General features: G+C 47.8%; 1 protein-coding gene across 2 annotated transcripts; it reads right to left on the bottom strand.

The window, feature by feature from the left end:
* Positions 1 to 420: 420 nt before the first annotated feature.
* Positions 421 to 20,821, bottom strand: NPHS1 (NPHS1 adhesion molecule, nephrin). Of its 2 annotated transcripts, XM_010950160.3 has the most exons (29): positions 20,249 to 20,821; positions 19,927 to 20,142; positions 19,728 to 19,850; positions 19,401 to 19,529; positions 18,807 to 18,888; positions 18,320 to 18,423; positions 18,004 to 18,131; positions 17,744 to 17,915; positions 17,399 to 17,556; positions 16,996 to 17,140; positions 16,769 to 16,893; positions 15,365 to 15,551; positions 14,986 to 15,115; positions 14,657 to 14,829; positions 14,080 to 14,220; positions 13,858 to 13,998; positions 13,240 to 13,361; positions 12,103 to 12,274; positions 11,851 to 12,007; positions 11,604 to 11,755; positions 10,080 to 10,191; positions 9,815 to 9,996; positions 8,171 to 8,227; positions 6,147 to 6,266; positions 5,982 to 6,006; positions 5,800 to 5,875; positions 5,546 to 5,639; positions 5,334 to 5,449; positions 421 to 3,325 (listed from the first exon to the last, which is right to left on the bottom strand). In XM_010950160.3, the coding sequence occupies exons 1-29, from the start codon at positions 20,397 to 20,399 to the stop codon at positions 3,194 to 3,196; spliced, it is 3,822 nt and encodes a 1,273-aa protein (XP_010948462.3). In that variant the 5' UTR covers positions 20,400 to 20,821; the 3' UTR covers positions 421 to 3,193. The 2 variants fall into 2 exon arrangements, with proteins under 2 accessions (XP_010948462.3, XP_074225863.1); XM_074369762.1 differs by lacking the exon at positions 19,927 to 20,142.
* Positions 20,822 to 21,709: the final 888 nt, after the last annotated feature.

Raw genomic sequence — 21,709 nt, 5'->3', positions numbered from 1 at the left:
TCCAAATCCCAGTACACAACCTGCTGGATTGGATCTTCTCAAACGGGGTAGTACCGCCCCCTGGTGGGAGTTTTGTAAATTTGCGGAAACGTTTTTGGTTGCCTCAGTGATTTAAAGGGCGCGATAGAGATTTAGAGGCCAGGGACAAGGCAGGCTGGAAACTCCATCTGAGTCTTGAACAACTTGAAATCACCCTTAAAGGCGTTCAGAAGGGTAAAAAGAAAAGTTTATAATTATCTGAAATTGTTGATATAACACGAATACACGTGCATGAAAAGTTTTGGTATGGTTTAAAATACTTTTTTTCTGAAAATAAACTATGATGTAAATAGAGTGACAATTATAATTTATGTGTTCAGAATGGTACCATGAGTTGTTTGTCATATCAGAAAATCATAATTCCAACCATAGTGCCATATATGAGATGTAATATGAAATTTTAATAATGTATAACACATATCACAAGTATTCAGTGTGATAAATTTTCAGAAAGTGACACCACCTGTGTAACCAGCATCCAGGTCAAAGAACAACACTATCAACCCCCTAGAAGTTCTCCTTGTGCCCCTTTCCAATCACTGTCTCCCTCTCCCCAAAGATAATCACTCTTGACTTTTAATATCACAAATTAGTTCAGACCATTTTTAACTTTAAGCAGATGAAATCATACAATATGTTCCCTTTGGGGTCTGACTTGCTTGATTCAATATTGTGTTTGAGAGATTCACCCATGTTGTTGATCAGTAGTTCATTTGTCCTCACTCTCATAGCATCCACTAGATGAATATACAGTATAGTTATTCATTCTCCTTTGATGGACACTTGGTTTGTCTCCAGTTTCTGGTAGCAACGAACTTTCCAGTTCATGTTTTTTTTATTCACATTTATAAGCATTTTTATTGGACGTCAACCTAGAAGTATAATTATCGGGTTGTATGGTATTTGTATGTTTAGCATTAGTAGATATAGCCAAACAGTTTGGCAAATGTCTTAATTTACATTCCCATGAGCAAGAGGCCCGTGACGTCCAGTTTTTCCCTATCTGATAATGTTAACTTTGATAATTTGGTAAGGTGACATTTGTCAGGTTTCCTCCACTGTGAAATTTACCGTTTTTCTCTTAGTAACTAATAAATGCTCTACTCGTTTGAGTGAGTTTCTGCCCCTTGCAAATTGTTCATTTCTGTATCAGTTTACTAAAGACCCCATTCACACTGGCTTAAAGGAAAGGGTTGCAACTAACTGAAGACACTGTTCATATTGACCTAAGAGGGAAGGGGCATTTATAGTCCAGGAGTAGCTCTGACTTCAGGTATAGCTGGATCCAGGGGCTCAGCATAATTAGGAACTTGTCTTATTCAATGATATCTACATAAATTAATAGAGACTCAATTCTAAGCAGACAGAAGCAATAGATACCTGTTACACTTATTCAGGCAGTGGCAAAGAGGAAGTCAGAAATGCCTGAAGAGACCCAGCTGCAGCCTGGGGGTTCTTTTGGAGTTACCCAGGTGGTTTATGTGGTGCTGAGCAACCCAGGACCTGGATTATCCACATATTTTGTTCCCTGGCCATAATGATTAGTTCAGGAATGAACATCAAACTGGGCTGATGAAAGACAGTCCTAGGACTTTCCAAAAGTGTTGGCAAAAGAAATACTCTGACTACTGAACTTGTGGAATGCCAGCCTGGAACTGTAAGTGGCCCTCATTATCTCCCATATGAAGGGTCTACCCAAGAATGAAGTCAACACAGAGAAAAGCAAAGTCAAGAGATACAGAGAAATAGATCCCTTATAGCTTTGTTTCCATACTGGATCCAGTGGTGCTTGAAGCCAACACTCCCTTGGGATTGTCAGCTAGAAGAGCCAATAAATTCATCTTTCCTGCTTAGCCAATGTGGAAACAGAATGTGGTAGTTTTCTTCTTAGAAAAGGAAAAATACACAGTTAGAAAAATTCTACTCTTAGGAACTGAATAAATGTTTAACTAAAGGGAAATCATTTGGACTGTAATGTATTTGTGTATTCAAGTGCTGTGGTATAAAAACTTACCTTAGCCTATGTTGATAAAAAATAATATATGGACAAGCATTTGAACTAAACAGTTTTGATAATATGGTTAATAAAGTACAAATGGAAGCCTAAAGAAAGATTACACTTAACTATACTCTGTTCTCCATGGAAATAGACAAATTTCCCAGTTATCTTTTCCTGTTTTGAATGCAAAGAATAACAATTCTCTTGCTGGGCTGCTTTATTACAGACCCTGTTTTCACTTTGTATTTTCTTTTTTATAATGGAGGTACTGGGAATTGAACCCGGGACCTCGTGAGTACTAAGCATATGCTTTATCACTAAGTTATACCCACCCCCCTGGACACTGTTTTTAAACTTACCTTTACTAAAGCATAACTTATGTATCCTAAAATGCACTCATTTTAAGTGTACTGTTCAATGAGTTCTAACACATCTATACACCTATGTAATCACCACTACAATCATGATATAAAACATTTCTATCACCCTCAAAAAGTTCTCTCATGCTTTTTTTTGCAACAATTCCTTCTCATGGCCCCAGGCAACCACTGATCTGCTCTGTCACCATAGATTAGCTTTGCTTATTCTAGAATTTCTATAAATAAAATTATACACTGTGTATTCTTTTCTAGCTTGTTTCAGTAAAATCTATTTATTTTATTTTCTATAGTCTATGTTTACATATGTGTCATAGCTTACACATTATGTTTGGATAACTGTGGAAAATAATAATACAGGTAGGATATAACAATGGTTCATAAATTCCACTTATTATTAGCTATTTCAGATGTTGTTGAACTCAAAATGAACCGAGTTTTTAATATGTCTTTCCCCACTTCTGAAATTTTTACTTTAAAAGAGCATAAAGACCCTCAGAATAGCTTTTCATTATTGAAATGTCTTTTACAATTCACTGTGTCCCTTTGGACTTTTTGGTTTCTAAAGCCAATCCCAGGAGGAGCCTTGTTTATACTTTGACACCAGCTTGAATCACCTTCTGTCACTTACACACACCCCTCCGTGTCCTCCACTGAACGAGTCCAGTCCCTTTGTGGCTTGTGGAGTCCACTTAAGAAGCTCAGCCAAGACTGGAATAAAAAGAAACACTGGAAAATTATGTCTTGCAGATGTAGGGAAAGGGTGTTGAGAAGGCTCTCAAACCAGGTGTCCCCTTAGCTCAAAGGGTAGAGCATCTGGTTCCATAGGGTCCAAGTCTCCTGCCACCTGATCGTAGATTCCTCTTGGATCCTCATACTTGTCTTCAGGCCAGCGGACGTCGCAGGAGCCCTGACAAGCAAAGATGGAGTTAGAACCATAGACAGATGCCTTGTGGCTCATCATTGCAGCTCTGAGGGATACACTCTCAATACTCAAATTTCTGAGAAAAAAATATTTTAGCGTCTAATTATGGGGGGAAATTCCAACATATACAACAAGGAGATTGATAATAATGACCTCCCCATGAGCACATCACCTAGCTTCAACAATATCAACATTTGGTCAATCTTGATTTATCTATATTTCTATCTTCTCATCCTCCACCCCCACTAACTGGATTTTTTAAGCATATCCAAGATATCCTATGATTTCCAGTCAGAGAAGTGATTTAAATGTCAGAAATACGAAAGTTTTAAAAGCTCACAGTATCAGCTATGGGAATGAATTGTTGAATGTGAATCATGATTCTATTAGTCTTACGAATTTCCAAAGCATTTCCTCACTAAAATAGAAGAAAAAAGACCATGTAGGGTGGTCCTTATTGGGGATGTGTTTTGCCTTGAGTTTGGGAGAAAATGATTGTTTTAGCTCAGCAAACTTTAGAGCAGATTTGCCCGTGGGGAAAATATGGCCTGCCACATGTTTTTTTGTACTGCCTGAGACCTAAGAATAGCTTTACATTTTTTAATTGCTGGGAAAGTATCAAAAGAAGGCTAAAAACTGTGACATGTAAAAATTATATGAAGTCCCAACTTCAGTGTCCCAAAGTAAAGTTTCATTGGAACTTAGCCACACTCATTTGTGTATGTATTGTCTACGGTTGTTTTTACATTACCATGGCAGAGTTGAGTAGTTTTGAGATAGACAGTATGTCTGGCAAAGCTCAAAATATTTACTAACTGGCCCTTTACAGAAAAAGTGTGCAGGCTGCATCTGTGCTTAAGGGGCACATGTGCTTCAGCACCATGGACAGCATTAAACACGTGGATTTTTTTCCCCCACCCTGGTGGAGAGAACAGTGCTCCCTCTGGAGCAATGTTACAGAGGGAACTCTTTGGCCCACAGTTGCCAGACCATTAGCCAAGGCCACAGAGAAAGTCAGGGGTTCTGCCCCACGACCCTTACTGTGGGGCAGTAGGTGGGGATTAGTGGATGGTCAAGGTGCTTGCCTATTGTTTTTGCCTGCCCAGCCACCATCTTCACTTCCCTCTGGGCTCTCCATCCCTCTCCCACTCTCAGTCCAGTGGATTGAGTGGGGCTGACCCACTTCCTGATGCCGTGGGTGGGGCTGATCCAGAACTATCAAATTGGCATATTCTATTCCCTGACTCAGCAATGTGAGCCAAGCTAAACCAGTAAGTATCAGCACTGGGGCTTTGGAGCTATGGAAAAAAAGAGACATTCTTTTTCTTTGAAGGTTTTTAATCTAATAGGATACAAACCTAGATTTGCTAGGGATATCTTTAGGGAGGAAATTTTAGGTCCAGGTGGGTGGGCCTGAAGACAATTCTATCCCTTGACTTTTCAAGTGAATGCACCAAAAAATTATTTCTCTATATCTCTTTGCTTAACCAATATAGTGAGGATGACTAATTATCCAATGAAATGCAACCTTCCTTCTTCCACAGTAATAGAATTGTAGTAAGGCATATAGATGCCAAGTAGACTACATCTCTCGGCTTCCTTTGCAGTTAGGTGTGGCCAGGTCTCACTAGTGGAATGAGAGTAGAATGTACCATTTCTGGGCTTGGACCATAAATTGAGGTCGTGCCTCTACCATGCTCTCTTTTTCCCTTTCCCATCCGTTGAAACCCTCAGTGAACTGGCCCATCCATACGGACTTGGTCAACTCACTAGAGTTGATGGAAAGAATTTGGGTTCTAGAAATAACCCCATGCAGCAGGGCCACTCACTTCTGATGGCTATGTGAGAAAGAAATAGATTGTCTTGTTTAGGCCACTGGGTAATTGTAGGCCTCTTTGTTACAGCAGACAGCTTACCCTAACCAATACAAGCAGTAGGAAGTGGGCTTCTGTCACTAGCCAGGAAAGACTTCTGCTGATACAAATCTCCTTACCATCTGTACTTCATTGTAGAGGGGTCCCCAGGCCTCAGATGGGGCATACCGTCTTTCCACCTCATCATACAAATGCCCAGGAAAGGCCATATCCTCCCATTCAAGACCTGTGAGACCTGGAGTTGGAGTGAAAGGCAGGGATGATCAGGGCACCAGGTCTGGATGTCAGGGTATTTATGAGAGGGGGGAGTTCAAAGGTGCTCATGACTCACCTCGAGGATAAGACACCTCCTCCAGCATGGGGGGCAGCTGGGGTCTGAAGTCCTTCATGGAGTGGTAATATGGCTCTACATCTGTTGTGCTAACCTGTCAACAACCACCCCCCCCCAAAAAAAACAGATAAAATCTTTTCCACCTTCTGTGTCCATCATTCCTGGAAAGGGCAATGATTAGCATGAAGGTAATGGTGGAATTTTAGTCACTGTCAGTTCCCTATCAGTGGGGTGTCAGGACCACCCCCACTCACTGTGGAGCTTCGAGTGTTCCGGTCTCCAGTCCACTGGCTCTCCTCATATTCATTCCTAACTCGGTCTTCCTCTGACCTTCAAGGATGGAGGCATGGAGGGCAATTGGGTGTTGACCTTCTGACAGCTGTCAGTCTCAAAACTCCTCCCCAGAGCCTCCTTACAGACAAATATCCCCACTTACCCTGCTTCTGTCTTCTCTGAGATGCCTGTGGGAAGTAGGAAAAATAGGAGTCAGAGACACCGCCCTCAGGCCCACCTGGCCCTGGGAGACCTTCGATATGCAGCAACCCCAGGGCTCCCATCACCCTTAGGCCTCCGTTCCAGCAGGGGAAGGAGCTCTCCTCACCCTCAGCAGGACGCTTCAGTCTCCGGTGCCATAGGAATCCCCCAACACAGGAGGCATTAGAAAGCAGCAGAAGACCCCCAACAGCAAACAGCACAGGCAGCAGGGGCAGCTCTGAGGGTCCTGTGGGGCAGAAGTTACCCCTTAGTGAGCCCAAAACAATTGGTAGACCTCAATTAGGGTTCTCTATAAAAGCCTGTCCCTGACCAAGCAAAGCCCTCCTCTTAGGTCAGGGAAGCAAGTGAGGAGTTTCCATGTCCACTCATCCTTGCCACCCCAGAGCAAATGGCTCCTTTCTCAAACCAAGCCATTAACAGTGGGCCCTACCTTTGCCCAAGCCAAGGCCCATGTATGGACTCAAGCAGGAACTTCAGCTCCTTAGCTGGGCATTCAAGACCTTCTGTGATCTGGCCTCTTCCCAGATCTCCAGCCTTGCTTGTCTATAGTTGCTTGTCCAATTACAGTCACTGATATTGGACCCTCCAGCCACACAAACTAACAACTGGCAGTTTCTAGAATCACTGAGGCAAACCCTCACCACTAAGCCTTTGAATAGTCAAGTGTCTGTCTTTAAATGTCCTTTCTTCTCAAGCAAACTTCTATTCTCCCTTCAAACTCCATCTCAAGTGACTTCATCTTTGCACAAACTTCCTTCCCAGACAATATCAGAATCTTCTGCTATATCCCTGAGGACAAGACTAAGTCCCTCTAAGCAGATATCTGCTTAGAATCCACTTCCCCATCTTCTGCTTCCTTCTGTTTCCTTTAAGGAAACAACCACTCCCCTGCTCTCAGTCTGGATGGCTCTGCAGGACTCCGTGGAAGACAGATGGCCCAGCCTGGCTGATAAGAGCACCCATCTCTCTTCCCACAGTGATCAGTTCAGAGACTAGCATCTGACCCACAGTGGATTTTTTTTTATAGTATCCTTCCCACCAACATTTCACTTTTATTCATTAGTGGGTCATATTTTATTTTTCCCTTAACAGAGGCACTGGATATTGAACCCAGGACCTCATGCAGGCCAAGCACACGCTCTATCACTGAGCTATACCCCCACCCGCATCTTCACAGTGGATTTTTGCCAAAACATTTAGGATACTCTTCTGCTAGCTGCTAAGAAGTAGAATGAAAGCTGAAGGTGTGGAAGGACTTCTTTTCCTTCTTAATGAAAGAACCTGAGAAGGAAATCATCAGAGATAAAGGCAAAGTCGAGACAGAGTGAGAAACAGATCCTTGGTGAAATTTTTGAGCACCTGAATGCAGCCACACTTGGAGTTTTCAATTTCATGAGGCAAGCAATTCTTTTTATTGCGAACAACAACTGAATTTGCAACCTTGCAACCTTCTCAGGCTCTATAGGGGATTATTTGCAAAATGGTCATAATTCTCTCCCTGTTTCCACACTCTCAAGTATTCCCCTTCCACGCTGACTCTGAGTTGAGCCATGTCATTTGCTTCAACCAATAAGACAACAGTAAATATGACAGCATCAGAAGCTTGAAAAGTGCCTATAAATTAGAACTTGGCCCCTCTTGCTGCTCTTGGGACTCCAGTGACCATCTCCACGTGAACAAGCGAAGAAGCAGAGACATGTGGCCCATTGTCCTAACCAAGAGTCAGATTGTTAGACTTAAGAGGAGGGGGCCATCCAAACCAACCAGTCCCAGCAGAGCTGCTTGCTGACTGTAGCCCAGACCAGAACTGTTCAGTCACTCATAGAATCACAAGAAATAATGTTTGTTGCTCTAAGTGGCCATATTTGGGGTGGTTTGTTATGCAGCAAAAACCAGCTGATGCAGGCTCTGCACAGGGCATGGAGTCTACTAATTCTTTAAGAATTAAACTGAACTAGGAAGAGAGAAAATTTATCACATCTAGGCAAAAGGAAGAGCTAAGGATATTGGTGAGGGCCTACAGGGCAGAGTTAAGTCTTAAGGGGCTATGGCCACACGACAGAGGAAATCGAATTAGAGACCAAAAATTTTTTCAGGGGAGACAGGGGTGTTCAGGGATTGAGGACTTGCCTGCAGGCTGCTCTGTGGGCAGCTGGTAGTTGGGTTCTCCAGAAGGTTGATCTAGACCTGGGAGGTGGATATAGAGATTGCAAATTAACACCAACAATCTGGGATAAGCCTTAAATATTTCTCAGTCTCCCGTGAAGATTTTCAATCCATTTTGAGACCCATGGGAACTAATTTATGACTTAAATACATTTCAGAGAGAATTGGAAATTGCTGATGATGATGGCAATACTATTCATAGCCATTCTAATGCTAATGCTAATAATGCTAATAATGCTAATAATAATAATAATAATAATAATAATAATAATAATAATAATAATAATGATGATGATGATGATGATGATGATGATGATGATGATGATGATGATAAGTTTTCTATGGTGTGGAAACTCCTTTTAACCTGAACTGTCAAGTTGCGGGATTAATCAAAAAAGATGCTGGATTCTCAGGATGCATTAATAGAGGTATAAGTTCTAGAAAAAGGGAGGTGAGTGTAGTACTAGTTTATGCTTTAGTGCTTAAAGGGAAAATTGGAATGGGGGTGGGAAGAAAAAGGAGGGAATATTGTAGGGATGGAAAATTGTCCTTATTCCCATGAGGATAAACGCTGCTCTGTCAGGAAGGGAAGGACAGAAAGAGGGAGATTTCATCGGGCAAAGTAAATGGAAGGTGAGCAGGAGGCATTTGTTTAAGTTAGCATTTACACAGCACATATTTCTTACAGGGTCCTGTTCTAAGCACTTTGGATATATTAATTTGTTTAATCCTCACAACTGTCTAAGATAGACCTTACTTTCAGAAACCGAGATACAGAGATTGGAGTTACAGCTTAGCTTTTAGAGACTGAGTCTCAGGATTATACTGAGGCTTAAGTAACTTGCCTAAGGTCTCACAACTAGGAAGCTGCAGAGCTGAGTCAAAATGGTCTCAGTCATAGTCAAGGAATTTGGCTGTTTCATCAAAGTTGCTGACTTTATCAACATGAAGTTGTTCATAATATTTTCTAATTTCCCCTTAATGTCTGTAGGATTAGTAATAATGTTCCCCTTTTCAGTTCTGATATTGGTTAAGTTGTGTCTTCTCTCTTTTTTGCCTTGATTGGCTTTATAAATGTTATTGATCTTTCCAAAGAAACAACTTTTAGTTTCACTAATTTTTCTTTATTTTTCTTTTTTCTAGTTCATCAATTTCTGCTCATTATCTCCTTCCTTCTGTCGACTATGAGTTTAATTTGGTCTTCTTTTGCTAGTTTTTAAGATGGAAACTTAGACAGTCAATTTGAGGACTTTAAAAAAAATCTAATATGAGCACTTAATACTATAAATTTCTTGCTAAGCACCACTTTAGATGCACCCCTACAGTTTTCATTTTCATTCAATTCAAACTCTCCTAATTTCCCTGTGTCATTAATCACATTCAGACAGTATAGTTTAGTGGCTAAAAACTAGTCTCTGGAGTTCATCTGCCTGAGTTTAAATCTCATCTGTTGCTCCTTCTACCTGTGTGAGCTTTGACAAATTGCTTAACCTCTCTGGGCCTCAATTTCTCCATCTACAAAAAGGAAATAATAGTATCTCCTTCACTATACCACCCTATAAGTCCTCTGAGGAATTCTGCAACCTGCCCAAGAATGTCCCTTCCCACCTGGGGTGGTGATAGAGATCTGGGAACCCTTGTCAGCTAGTCCACTGTCCCCCAGGGCATTGCTGGCCAGCAGCCAGACCCTGTATCGTGTAGAAGGCTGCAGCCCAGTCAATGTGAAGGTGGTGGCCTGGGGTGGCAGGACGTCCATGTAGAGGAACCCTGGAGTCCCCAGGGCCTCATACCTGCACAAAAGGGAGGGAAGTCATTCAGGGAGGTGCCCCAGCCCTATTTGCTGCCACCCCTTCCTGCCATGACAAGGACCCACCTGATTCGGAAACTCTGTGGCAAGCCCCCATCAAAGCCAGGCTTCCACTCCAGCCCCACTGAGTTTGGGGTCATGCTCATGACCTTCAATCCTGATGGTGGATCAGGGCGGCCTTTGAGATAAAGGATGGGGGATAGAGTCAGAGAATACAGAAGGATTCTGGAAAGATTCTTTCCAGATTTTTTCCTAAGCACATCTTTAAACATACAGTTGATTCTCATTATTCGTGGTGGTTACTCTCTGTAAAGTTGCTGTGAACACAGTTAGCAAATACCAAACCATTCCTTCTAGGGGAAGCGCAGGCTTAGATTTCTGCAAGCCTCTAGTCACAACATTTACATCAACCAGTTAATATGGGATCTGGTTTCATGCATGTTTCTGTTTAAAGATACCTTATTTAGTACATCTTGTTGATTCATTAGCATTCAACTCAAGGCCAACAGTGCTATAACGCACGCCTGAATGAAGCTTATCCAACACAAGTATTTTCTCCAGACCCCACATCACAGCCTTCTTGAGCTTAGGAACACTAGACAGCACCTTACCACTGTGCTTGGGGGCCATTTTATACAGCAAAATCACTAACAAAAAGCACAAAAGTGCAAAAAATGTGGCACTAAATAGACCACAAAAAGGACATTTATTTTCAATCTGAGAGCTGGAGCAGAAGGCAGAGTGTGGTCCTGCCCCACCTCAACTGAGAATGTACTCATTGGGTGACTTAAATTTTTCACCCACTCTGTTCAGTCCCCTGAAAGACCAAGAAAAGAGCATGACTATTGATTTGGGGGTTACAAATAAATTTTTAGCAAGTAAGCAAATTTGCAAATGCAGACTGATAAATAATGAGAATTGACTGTATAATATATATTTCTTGCAGTGGATTTTTGTGCCTACCTCACGTCCATCCCCTCTCATTTCTTCTGGTTACAGAGCCCTGAATATCCTTTGTAAAACCACTCACCCACATTCTCAGGCCAGGTGATTCTGATGAAGTGACCCCACCCCTTACAGGATGGACATGTGACCAGATCTGGCCAACCAGAGCATTGCCTTCCCCTCACCACCTGATTGGTTCAGGGATGGGCTGGGAGCCACGTGGAGCCCATAAATCTTAATTCTAGTATTTTCATACCACTGTTAAGAGAAAAAGTTCTAAGAGAAAAATTTTTGTTTCCCCTGGAAAGTCTAACAGCAGCACTATGAGAAGTCTTAGAATAAAACCAACACAGAGAAAGACAGACCTGAGAAATGGAGAGCTCTTGATGACATCTGAACCTAGATCCAGCGACTCCCGAAAAACTACTTTTCAGTTACTTGGGCCAATTTAAAAGTAGTTCTCCTTTTTTTCCTTTGTTGTGGGTTTTCCTAAAAATCCAGTCTCCATTTGGAATTTTGAGGGCAGGCAAATCTCCATCTTCATTCATAAACACCTCACAGGTTGCCATTCTGGGGCCAACCAGAGACTTGGGGAGACTCAGGGGAGCACCCTCCCAACACCCTCCCAGCCCCCTCCCACCATACTGATGCTGACGAGTTGAATGTTGGTATGGTCTGAGCCGAGGGGGTTGGTGGCTGTGCACGTGAAGAGGGCATAATCCTGGGCTGCAGACACATTGGCAATGGTCAGAAGGCTGCTGTGGATACCACCCTGGTGGTATGTGTGCTCCGTGTACCTGGAGTGAAGGTGTGGCAGGGACTTAGGCAGGGTGATGGGGGCTGGGGGATCAATGTTAGGGCTGGAGTGCTACCTGGCTGGGCCTGGACTCACCTTGGATCTTGGAGATCCAGAGGGACCCCGTTTTTGCTCCAAGTGAAGACGATATTGGGGACACCTCGGGCTCGACAGTGGAGGGTGGCAGAACTAGTGCTGTCTCCAGCTGCAGCCACCTTTGTTAGGGGAGCTGGATGCTCCACGTGGGGGGCAACTAGAGGGGTTGTAGGTCAACATCAGGTATATGGAAGGACATGATATGTAGATTTAATGGCAGGTCTTGAAGTCAGGGCTTTGGATGTTACTCACATCTGACCACAAGACGGACCAGCCCTCGAGCTGGAGGTGCCACCCCATTGTCCACGATGCACTGGTAAGCACCAGCCTGGGTCAGCTTGGCATGGTGAATTCGAAGACGCCCAGTGGATCCCTTTGACATCTTTTCCATGTCATCCAGGCTCTGATCCTCCACCTCTTCTCCCTGGAGGCCCAAAACACAGCAAATGGGCCCCCAGTCTGTCTCCAGCTCCATTATCCTGCAAACTGGGTCCTATCTGTAGCCTCATTCTCCCAGCCATAATCATCCTCCCTAGCAAGGAAAAAAATTCCCCTTGTCATCCACCCATTCATCCATCCAACCACTTATCCAACCTTTCATGCTTAGATCCGTCCATTCATCCACCAATCCAGCCAACCACTCACCCATCCTTTTCTCCAACCATCCATTCTTGGAACCACCTATCCACTCATCCATCCATTTGACCACCCACCACTCATCAATTCATCCATTTATCTATCCATCCATCAACCTCTTCTTCCACCCATTCATCCATTTATTCATTCAATCATTTGTCTTCCTTCTATCTGTCCATCCACCTGTCCACCTCTCTACCTATCTACCCAGTCTATTCACTCACATATGCACACACCAATGTATCTGTTCACCAATTCATCTAGTACCTATTTATTCATCTCTCTGTCCTCCATTGACCTATGCATCCCTCCATCCACCCATTCATTCATTATCATTCCACAAACATTTTTCCACTGATGGTGTATCTATCCATCTATCTACTCTCTAACTGAATTCATTTATCTACTCATTTCTCTCATTTAGTCACCCAGCAACCCATCTATTGATCCATTTATCCATTCATTCACTTGTGCATTTGTCCATCTGTTCTATTCACTCACTCATCCTGTTCATCCACCCATCTAACTAATGTCTATCCATATATCCATCCACCTGCCCACCCACTCACCTGGTTATCTGTTCACTCATCCACCCACCCATCTGCCATTCAATAGTTAGTTCTTGGAGCATGCCCCCAAAATACATAACTAAACAGGGTCATATAGATGTGATCCCCTCTTCCCAAGGAACTCACAGTCAAGAAAGCACATCCCCCAGCTCCCACTTCCATTTGGCAAAGGTTGGATTCTTACCAGCCTCTCCCAGTTGAACATCTCCGGAAGGATGGGATTGGCATCAACCGTGCAGACTATGTCCACAGAACCCCCAATATTCACCTCAGTGGGGTCTTGGAGAGCTCGAATAGTGGGAGCATCTAAGGAAGGCAGGAGCTTGAGGAAGGCATTTGGGCCCAGACAGGCCATGGTGGAAGAGGGTCCCAGATGGGAGAGGTGTGTTAGAGGTGCCCAGGAAAGTTACAAGTGTGATAAAGTCTGCCTTTGGAGTAAAGTTCTCAGGGTTAATGAGACTGTCCCCACCAGCTACTGTGCCATTGTGGTGAGAAGAGTGGTTTTGGTAGACTTCTAGGATTGTGTGGAGGTGAGGCTTCCATAGTGGGTTTGGCTTCCTGATGGAAATAGGTGGGCAGAGTTTCTACATAGGAGCAGGTTTCCCAAAGTGGGTGTGGCTCCATCACAGTGGGGGTCTCTGAGAGTAGGGGGCTTCCAGCACTGGTGAATATCCCTGGGTGGATGAAGCTTCCACAAAAAAGGAGACTCCTCAGTGGTCAAGATTCCCTGGGTGGGTGTGGTTTCCGTGATGGGAGGGGCTCCCAGAGCTCCCCGGTTTCCTAGGGTTAGGAGGGGTCTCACAGTGTACATCCAGCCTCACGAGAGCTTCAGCGGTGCCCTCCGAGTTCTGGCAATGCAGCTGATAGAGGCCATCGTCAGCGCGGGTCACGTTCCATAGCTGCAGAGCTCCACCAGATAGGATCCGATGCCGGGGGCCACCAGCTGGGGAAAGTCAAGGTGAGGGGTCTGCCAGACCCTCCCGTCCCAACATTCTAGAGACCTCTCCATCCCCCCTCCTTGCACCTGGGCTGAGGCGGTAGCCGCGAAAGGTCCAGTTGAAGGCTTCTGGGGCAGGGTTGGCAGACACGGACACAGGCAGCAGTGCCTCCCCCTTCTCCACCGCTGTCACCACAAGCACCTGCTCCCCCAGGAACTCTGGAGGGTCTGCAGAGGAGGCGCAGCCAGGATTCAAAATTGTTAAGGTTGGGATCTGGAGTGGATTTGAGATCAGATGCAAGTATAAAGGTTAAGTTCCGGGTCACGACTAGAGTTTAAGGTTGTAGACAAGGTAAAAATTTCAGAGCTGAGATGCAGGATTAGGTTCAGGATCGAGATTAGGATCCAGTTTAGAAAAAAAGTAGAGGCCAGAGTCAGATTTAAGGATGGAAAGAGAGTTCAGGATGGGGGTCATGGTCGGGGTTAGGATAGAGGACAAAGGCAAGATGGGGAGTGGGCAGAATAGGAGTTGTTCAGGGTCTGGTGTCAGGATAAAGGTCAGGAAAGTTTCAAGGTTTAGGATGAAAGTCAAGGACAGTGTCAAGGTGAAAACCCATGTAAGTATAGGGTCAGGATGGAATCAAGAAGAATGCCAGGTACATACACAGCACGTTGAGGCGGTAGAAGGCGCTCACGGTTTCCTGTAGCTTGGTACTGTGAGCGCGACAGGTGACACGGTGGCCGTGGTCGCGGGGTGACATTCTCAGAAGGACGGTCCTGGCGGCGGCAGAGCCTTTGAATGGAGCACTCTGGGGCCGGGCAGCCACGCTTTCCAGCCTGAGAACCAGACAGGGCAGTGAGTGGGATCAGAGCCAGAGTCTGGGTACTAGGTATTGGGTACTGGGCAGGACAGCAGGTAGGGTGGGGGTGGGATTCTGACTGCAAAGAAGCATGACCAGAACCAGCGAGGGACAGGGCCACTCGCAGTCTCACCTCTCCCCCTCTTTGTCCCACGACAAACTGACTGGAGGGTTGCTGCTAACGCTGACGCACGTCAAGTTTAAGGCATCTCCGGGGCGCAGAGCGGACGCGTTGGCCAGGATCGTCACATTAGTTGGGGGGACTTCAAGAACCGGTGGGAGAAGCGAGGCTCAGAGGTGAGGAGGAAGGCTGGCCTGCCTCCGCCTCCGCCTCCGCCTCCGCCTTGACCCAGGCCCCGCCCAGCCCCGCGTGTCCGGGCCCTGGGGCGTCCACTGCCCGCTGATCCTCCCCCTCCGCCCACCCCGCCCACTCCCCGCGCCCCTTCCCGGCTCGGGCTCAGTTCCCGGCAGAGGCCAAGCCCTCCCTCCCGGCCCGGATGTGGGCCCCTCACACTGCACCACAAGCTGCGTGGATGCGCTGAGCTGGCCGGCTTTGCACGTGAACTTGGCCCGGTTGTCCGATGGACCCGTGACCAGCACCAGCTCTCGGGAGAAGGTGCTCCCGGACTTCTCCAGGCTTCCCAGCTGCACCCGCCGTGGCTCCTGAGGCGACCGAGGTTCGGTCACGGTGCGCGAGTCCTGAGGGTCGAGACTGACTTGGGGGACCGCGGGTAACTGCCATTCCCCGCTGAGACCCTCCACTGGGTTGGCTGCAGCCAGCCCAGATAAAGCCTTTGTGTGATGAGGAAATGGCGTTCCCTTCCGCTGGCACGGGCTAGGGTAGAGGAGGGGGACTGGAACTGAGCACACCCCACTGAGAATCTCTCCCGCCTACTGAGCCCTTTGAGCCCTGAGATTTTGCTGTCTGATCCTGCCTCCAATCCCACGTCCCACTGTCCTGCCTCCTCTGCTCTCTGGAGACTTGCAATTTTTGGTGCCCTCTGCAGACCCTCAGCCCCACTCCTCAAAATCCATTCCAGCTTTATCTGTGGAACACCCTAGGCCAGGAAACTCCCTTGGAATTCCCAAACCTTTCCCAGAATTCCTTTATTATTTTTTTTCCTACTCTTAGTTCTTTTTCTTAAGAATCTCCACTTCCCTCAAATATTTCCTTTGATCTTTCCCTTAATTTCATTCTCTGGCCGCAGATTTCTGAATCTTTCCCCAATATTTTCTTATTATCCTAGTCTTTTAGTAGAATCTTTTGCTTTACCCCAATTTTGGGCATTTCCACAGAATTCCATCCAATTAAATGGAATTCAACTTCACTCCTATACTTCTTAGTCTTTCCCCCAGAATTTCCACTAGATTCCTAGTTTCCCAAGATTTTCCCAGAATTCTGTCAGACTTTCTTTCAGTTTTAATGGAGTTTCATTGTCTTACCCCCAAATCCCAAGAATTCAATTTAATATTAATGGATTTTCAAATGTTCTGTGGAATTACTAGTCTTTCTCCCCAAATTTCTAGCCTTTGCCCACCATTGTCTTTGTTTCTGGAATTCTTGGTCTTTCTCTAAAATTTCTGCCATTTCAGTTGAATTTCAAGATTTCACCAGAATTTCCTTTAATTTTAATTAAATTAATTGCCTTTTCTCTAGAATCCCCAATCCTGATCCAGAATTCCTTCTTTTACTCTAGAATTCTCACATTTTCCCCTAGAATTTCATCTATTTTCCTAAGATTGCATTTGATTTTCATGGCATTTGTGTCTTTTCCAATTCCCTGCCAAAACTCAAAATCTCCAGTATTTTTAAAGAAATTCAAGTTTTCCAAGATTTCCCAAGACTCTGGAGGGCAGAAAGGGCTTCACTGTTCCCCCATATTCCTGGCCACTCACAACCCTTGTGTGGCACCAACCTTGTACCAGATGAGGGAAGGGTCTGGGTTCCCTCCAATGGCCAAACACACTAGCCTCACCCGGGTCCCAGCCCGGAGATGCTGCCCCTCTGGCGGGCCCTCGATCCACAGCTTCTGGGCGGGATCTGTGGGGAAAGCCAGGAAGAGTGGCTTTTCTGTCTGGGATGGAGGGTGAGGATGAGGGTCTCCAAAGCATAGGGCACCCCCAGGCGTGGGTGGAGTCTTACATTTCACATTCAGGGTGAGAGACTTCTTGAAGGTCTCCTTGGTAAAGGCCTCACTAAAGGCCTCACACGTGAGAGTCAGACCATTGTCCTCCCGTCGCGCCAGAAACGTCAGGTTTGACATGGAGATGTGGCCGCCATACAGGCCCTGGCAGAGAGCGAGCTTCAGACTTGGAGACTAGGGCATCCCCATCAGTGGTACCAGCGACCTGGGTCCACCCCAGACACCAGCAGGACACATGAAGCATCTCTACTGTCTCCTCTGTCAGACCCAGGAGGCCTGAGCCCCAGTCCACACTCCCCAGGAACCAAGACATCCAAACTGCCAGCCCCCCAATCCCAGATCCAGGAATTGTACCCTTAGCTCCCTCCTCCCTCAGACCCAGGAGCCTGGCCCCCGCCTCACATCCATGACTGTCTCCTCTGTGGGGAGCAGCTGCCGCCAGCCTAGCCACCATCGCAGCAGGACCCGTGGGCGGCTGGACTTGGTGATGCAAGAGAGGGTCACATTCTTGTTCTCAGACTGGGATGCAGATCCCAGGATTGTAACGGCACTGGGAGGGACTGCAGGGATGATGAACAGAGGAGAGACACTAAGCTGGGCTGGATGGCTCACAGATCAGCCCAGACAGACAGGAGACTGGGGACAGATGATGAGGTCTTTGGCATCAGACAGGCATGATTTGGGGGCAAGAACAGATGGTTCTCTGGGGCACAGACTAACAGATGGGCAGCTGGCACCAGGACTCACAGGTGACCTGCAGCGTGACCCCGCGTTCCTGGATCCCTGTAGATACGCTGTTGTGGGCCTCACAGCTGAGCCTCGCCCCATGGTCTTCCGGCCGCACGATCATGACTAACAAGCTGCGGGCCACCGCCTGAGCATGCTCTGTGCCCCATGCTGTGGACACGGGCTGGCCATTCTGGAGATAAGGACAGGCCTGGGCCAGCTCAGGGCCAGCTCCCGGTCCCCGCCCTTCCCCCCACCTCCATGCCTGCCTCTGCCCTCACCTTCAGCCACTGCAGTGTGGCTGGTGGATTCCCCCCTCGGGCTGTGCACAGCAGCTCCAAGCTCTGCCCTGCCCGCACGTGCCCCTCATCCAGGCCTGGCCACTCAATCACGGGGGGTCCTGGGGGAACTGGGGAACAGCAGTCACTCAGGGGGCCTGGGGAACCCATCCATTCTTTCCAGACCCCACAACCTGCCTCTGAACCCTCATGTTTCCCCCTTGAGATCCTGAGACTTCCATAATCCCCAGGCTCCCCAGGACCCCCAATTCCTGCTCCCCATCCCCAGTGCCAACAGCTGACTCAGTTCCCCACTTACACAGAATATTCATGGTGACTGAAACCTTGATAGGGGTTTCCAAAGCTGGGCTGGACGCCTCACAGACCAGTAACTGCCCATTATCTGAGCTCTGAGGTGTAACCCTGGGGTGGGAAGTTGGGGTTCTGAAGTCAGAGTCATCCTATGAAATTTGGGGAGTCAGGATGAAGAGGTGGGGATCCCAGGTCCCCACATCTGGTCTAAGTCTCTCTGCTGATTTCCTTTAGATTCTAGCATTCCATGGAAGAGATCTGGGGGGTCAGCTGTGAGAACTGAGGTCCCACAGGCCCATCCCTGGCCAAAATATTTCTACTTGGTACTCTGGAACTGTTGTTCCCAGGAAGAAGCTTTAGAGCATCGAGGTGAAGAATTGGGTCCCAGGTGTTCATACCTGACCCAAGATGCCATGCTTGCATCCCTGGAATATGGGGTTTTCATGGAAAAATTTGGGAGTCAGGCTGAGGGGAGGGCATCCCGAATTCCATACCTGGCTGTAGCCTCTGTGGTGAAGAGTTTCTCCCGGGACCCCTCATTCACATTAGCAGAGATGTCAGAAATGGTTTTTCCACCTTGGGGAAACAAGAGGGCTGGGGGGGGGGGTGCCAAGATTCCCTCCAGGTAGATCCTGGGGAGTGTGGCCTGGAAGTCCTCAGGGGGCCACCTCCCTCCTGGTCCCAGAGGAAAAGCAGTAGCTCCGTTCCCTCCACACATTCAGGCCTCCCTTAATCTTGGAGTCCCCAGGGCTGGGTCCTAGCCTCTCCCCTCCCCTCCCACCCCCTCCTTGCCAGGTTGGATCGCCCACCCCCATCACCTTGGCTTCTTGTTTCTGCACCAAAAAGGACATTCGCATCTCCATCTAAGAGCCTCAGCCTCTTCCCTGAGTCCCAGTCCAGCAGTTTCAGGAACTCCTTGGTGATTTTCCCTGGATGTCCCCTCCCATCCACCAGGTCCCACACTGGCCTCAGCATCTCCCCCAAGTCTGCTCCTGCATCCCTATCTCAGGAATGCCATTTTTTCTGGGGCCCATAGGAGGGACTGGGGCAGAGACACACTCCATCCCCATCAGTTCACCCACACTCACTCTGGAGGAAGGCGATGTCAGGTGCTGGCTTTGCATCCCCAGACACACAGCTGACAGTGTACTCCTGCCCAGCTACCCACGTGACCGTGCTCCCTGCCTCAGGGGTCAGCTGAAGCACCTTGGGGGGCACTGGTGAGAAAGGATCTGGGGTAAGCAGGAACCAGCGAGGAGGATATGAGGATTTGGGCTTGGAGTCTCATGGCTCCTGAAATGAGTTCTGCACCCTGGGTCTGAGGAAGGAGGGGCTGAGGGCTCAGGCTCCTGGGCCCTGGAGCAAATGAAGGTGGAAGTCTAAACTCATGGGTCCTGGGGCTGTCTCACCCATACCCAGGACGGAGAGGATCACTCTGGGCGACACAAGCTCAGGGCCTGTCTCTGAGCGGCCGACCTGGCACTCGTACTCTGCGTCGTCGCTGAGGTCACACTCTTCAATACGCAGGTGGAATTCACCTGCAGGTAGGACCCAAGGTCAAGGCCACAGTCAGTCTCTGCTGGTGGCTCCAGATCTCAGGCTCTGGTCCCTTACCTCTAGTGGGGTCCCCTTCCAGGTGGTACCGAGGGAAGCCAGGGATCCTAGGATCAGGGCCGAGCAGCAGCCCATCTTTGGCCCATTGCACCGCGCTGCCAGGGGAGCTGACCCCACACCGCAGCTCAGCCGCAGCCCCCTCCACCACTGTCAAGTTTTCAGGCAGAGCCCAGAAGCCTCGGGGGGCCGAGGCTGGGATCGGCACCTGGGCCAGGCCTGGGGACGCAAAGGTGTCAGGAGGAGAGGGCAGAGGGTCTGTCTGGAGAATGTGGGTGGGAATTTGGGCCATTTGGCTCAGGTCACGGGCCATGAACCCACTCACCTGTCATCAGCAGCTCCATGAGGAGAAGGGGAGCCATTATGGGGATCCTCGGGGCCATCCCAGGTCCTCTGCCTGTGGCTCCCTCAGGGCCCACCTCCTGCCTCCTGTTTCTGCCTCTGCCTCTCTCTGGGTCCCTCTCTCTAGGTCTCATCTCTTTGTCTCTCTTTTTCTATTTTCTCCTTCTCTTTCTCTGTTTGTCTCTCTCCCCAGGAGTCAGTCTCTCTGGCCCCAAGCCCTCTCCTTCTGTCTCTCTCTCTCTCCCTGCCCTAAGTCCCCTGCACGCTCCCTCCTGGATTCTCTCTTTCTTCCTCCCCCTGCCTAAGGTGCTCTCTTTCTCTTTCTCTCTGAGTCTCTATGTCCCTCCTAGTCAGTCTCTATTTTTCTTTTTTCTCTCCTGCCACCTCCACCCCTGGTCTCCTCTCACTACTCACAGCCCCTCAGAAAGGACAAAATGTTCAGAGTCCAGCAGGTTCCATGAGCCCCAGAGAGCAATGATGCTGTCAGCGGCAGAGTTGTTGTCAGACCCAGTGGAATCTCATGCTCACACTGCTACCTCCCCCAGGCACACTCCCAAGTCTCCAGCTTCAGGCCTCTACCCAACAGGCTCCTCCCAGCACAGCTGGAGCTAGAAATCCCCTGTCAGCACATGCCAGGCACATTCTTGGGTGCCTCCCCTGCCCCCATGACCTCCAGGGCCTGGCTTGGGCCAGGGGTGAGGGGGAGCTGGTCAGACCCAAGTGGTCCCAGCTCAGCATGGGGAGCAGAGAGCTTGGCCTGGCATGGGGGTAGGACTGCCCCACTCTTCCTGCCCTGGTACGTGACCTTCAAGTCCCTTCCTTCCCTGAGTGGACACCTCACTCTCTGATGTCAGGGATCTCTGCCAGAGACTGGGCAGAAGTGTGTGTGAGAGATTGGGAGAGTGCAGGTATCCGTGTGCACGTGTGTATGTAAAGGGCACATGAGTGCATAAGCGTGCATGTGAGCCTGGGGAAGGTGAGAGTGAATTGTGATCTGTGGAAGCGTGTACAGAGTGTATGAGCGGGTAAGTGTCTAAAGAGTAAGTGTGCAGCACAGTCAGAGGGGGTGGGAGTGAAAGGCAGGGTTAAGGCCATCAGCGCTGAGCCCAGGTGGGAACCCTTTGGCAAGAGCCGTGAGTTCTTGTTCACGTAGCTTCCCTCTGTCTCTCCCAGTCTCTTCTTCTGAGTATCTCTGTCTCTTCCTCTCTCCCTCAACCCACCTCAATTTATCTTCCTATCTCTCATCATCGCTTTGAGACTTTCCTACTCTGTCTCAGTGTCTCCCGCCACGCCACACTCGGCAGTTACATCTCAGTCACCTTTAACTCTGTCACTGTCTAGGCCCCTGTGTGTCTCTGTTTTTCTCTTTCTGTCTCTGTTCTCATCTCTGTCTCTCCCACTCCATACTCTGTCTCAATAAATATTTGTTCTCAGTCAGCCTTTG

Source organism: Camelus bactrianus, chromosome 9 (assembly GCF_048773025.1).
Source record: "Camelus bactrianus isolate YW-2024 breed Bactrian camel chromosome 9, ASM4877302v1, whole genome shotgun sequence".
Classification (NCBI taxonomy): domain Eukaryota; kingdom Metazoa; phylum Chordata; class Mammalia; order Artiodactyla; family Camelidae; genus Camelus; species Camelus bactrianus.
The sequence above is the reverse complement of the archived record's forward strand: the minus strand, read 5'-3'. Positions and strand labels throughout refer to the sequence as shown.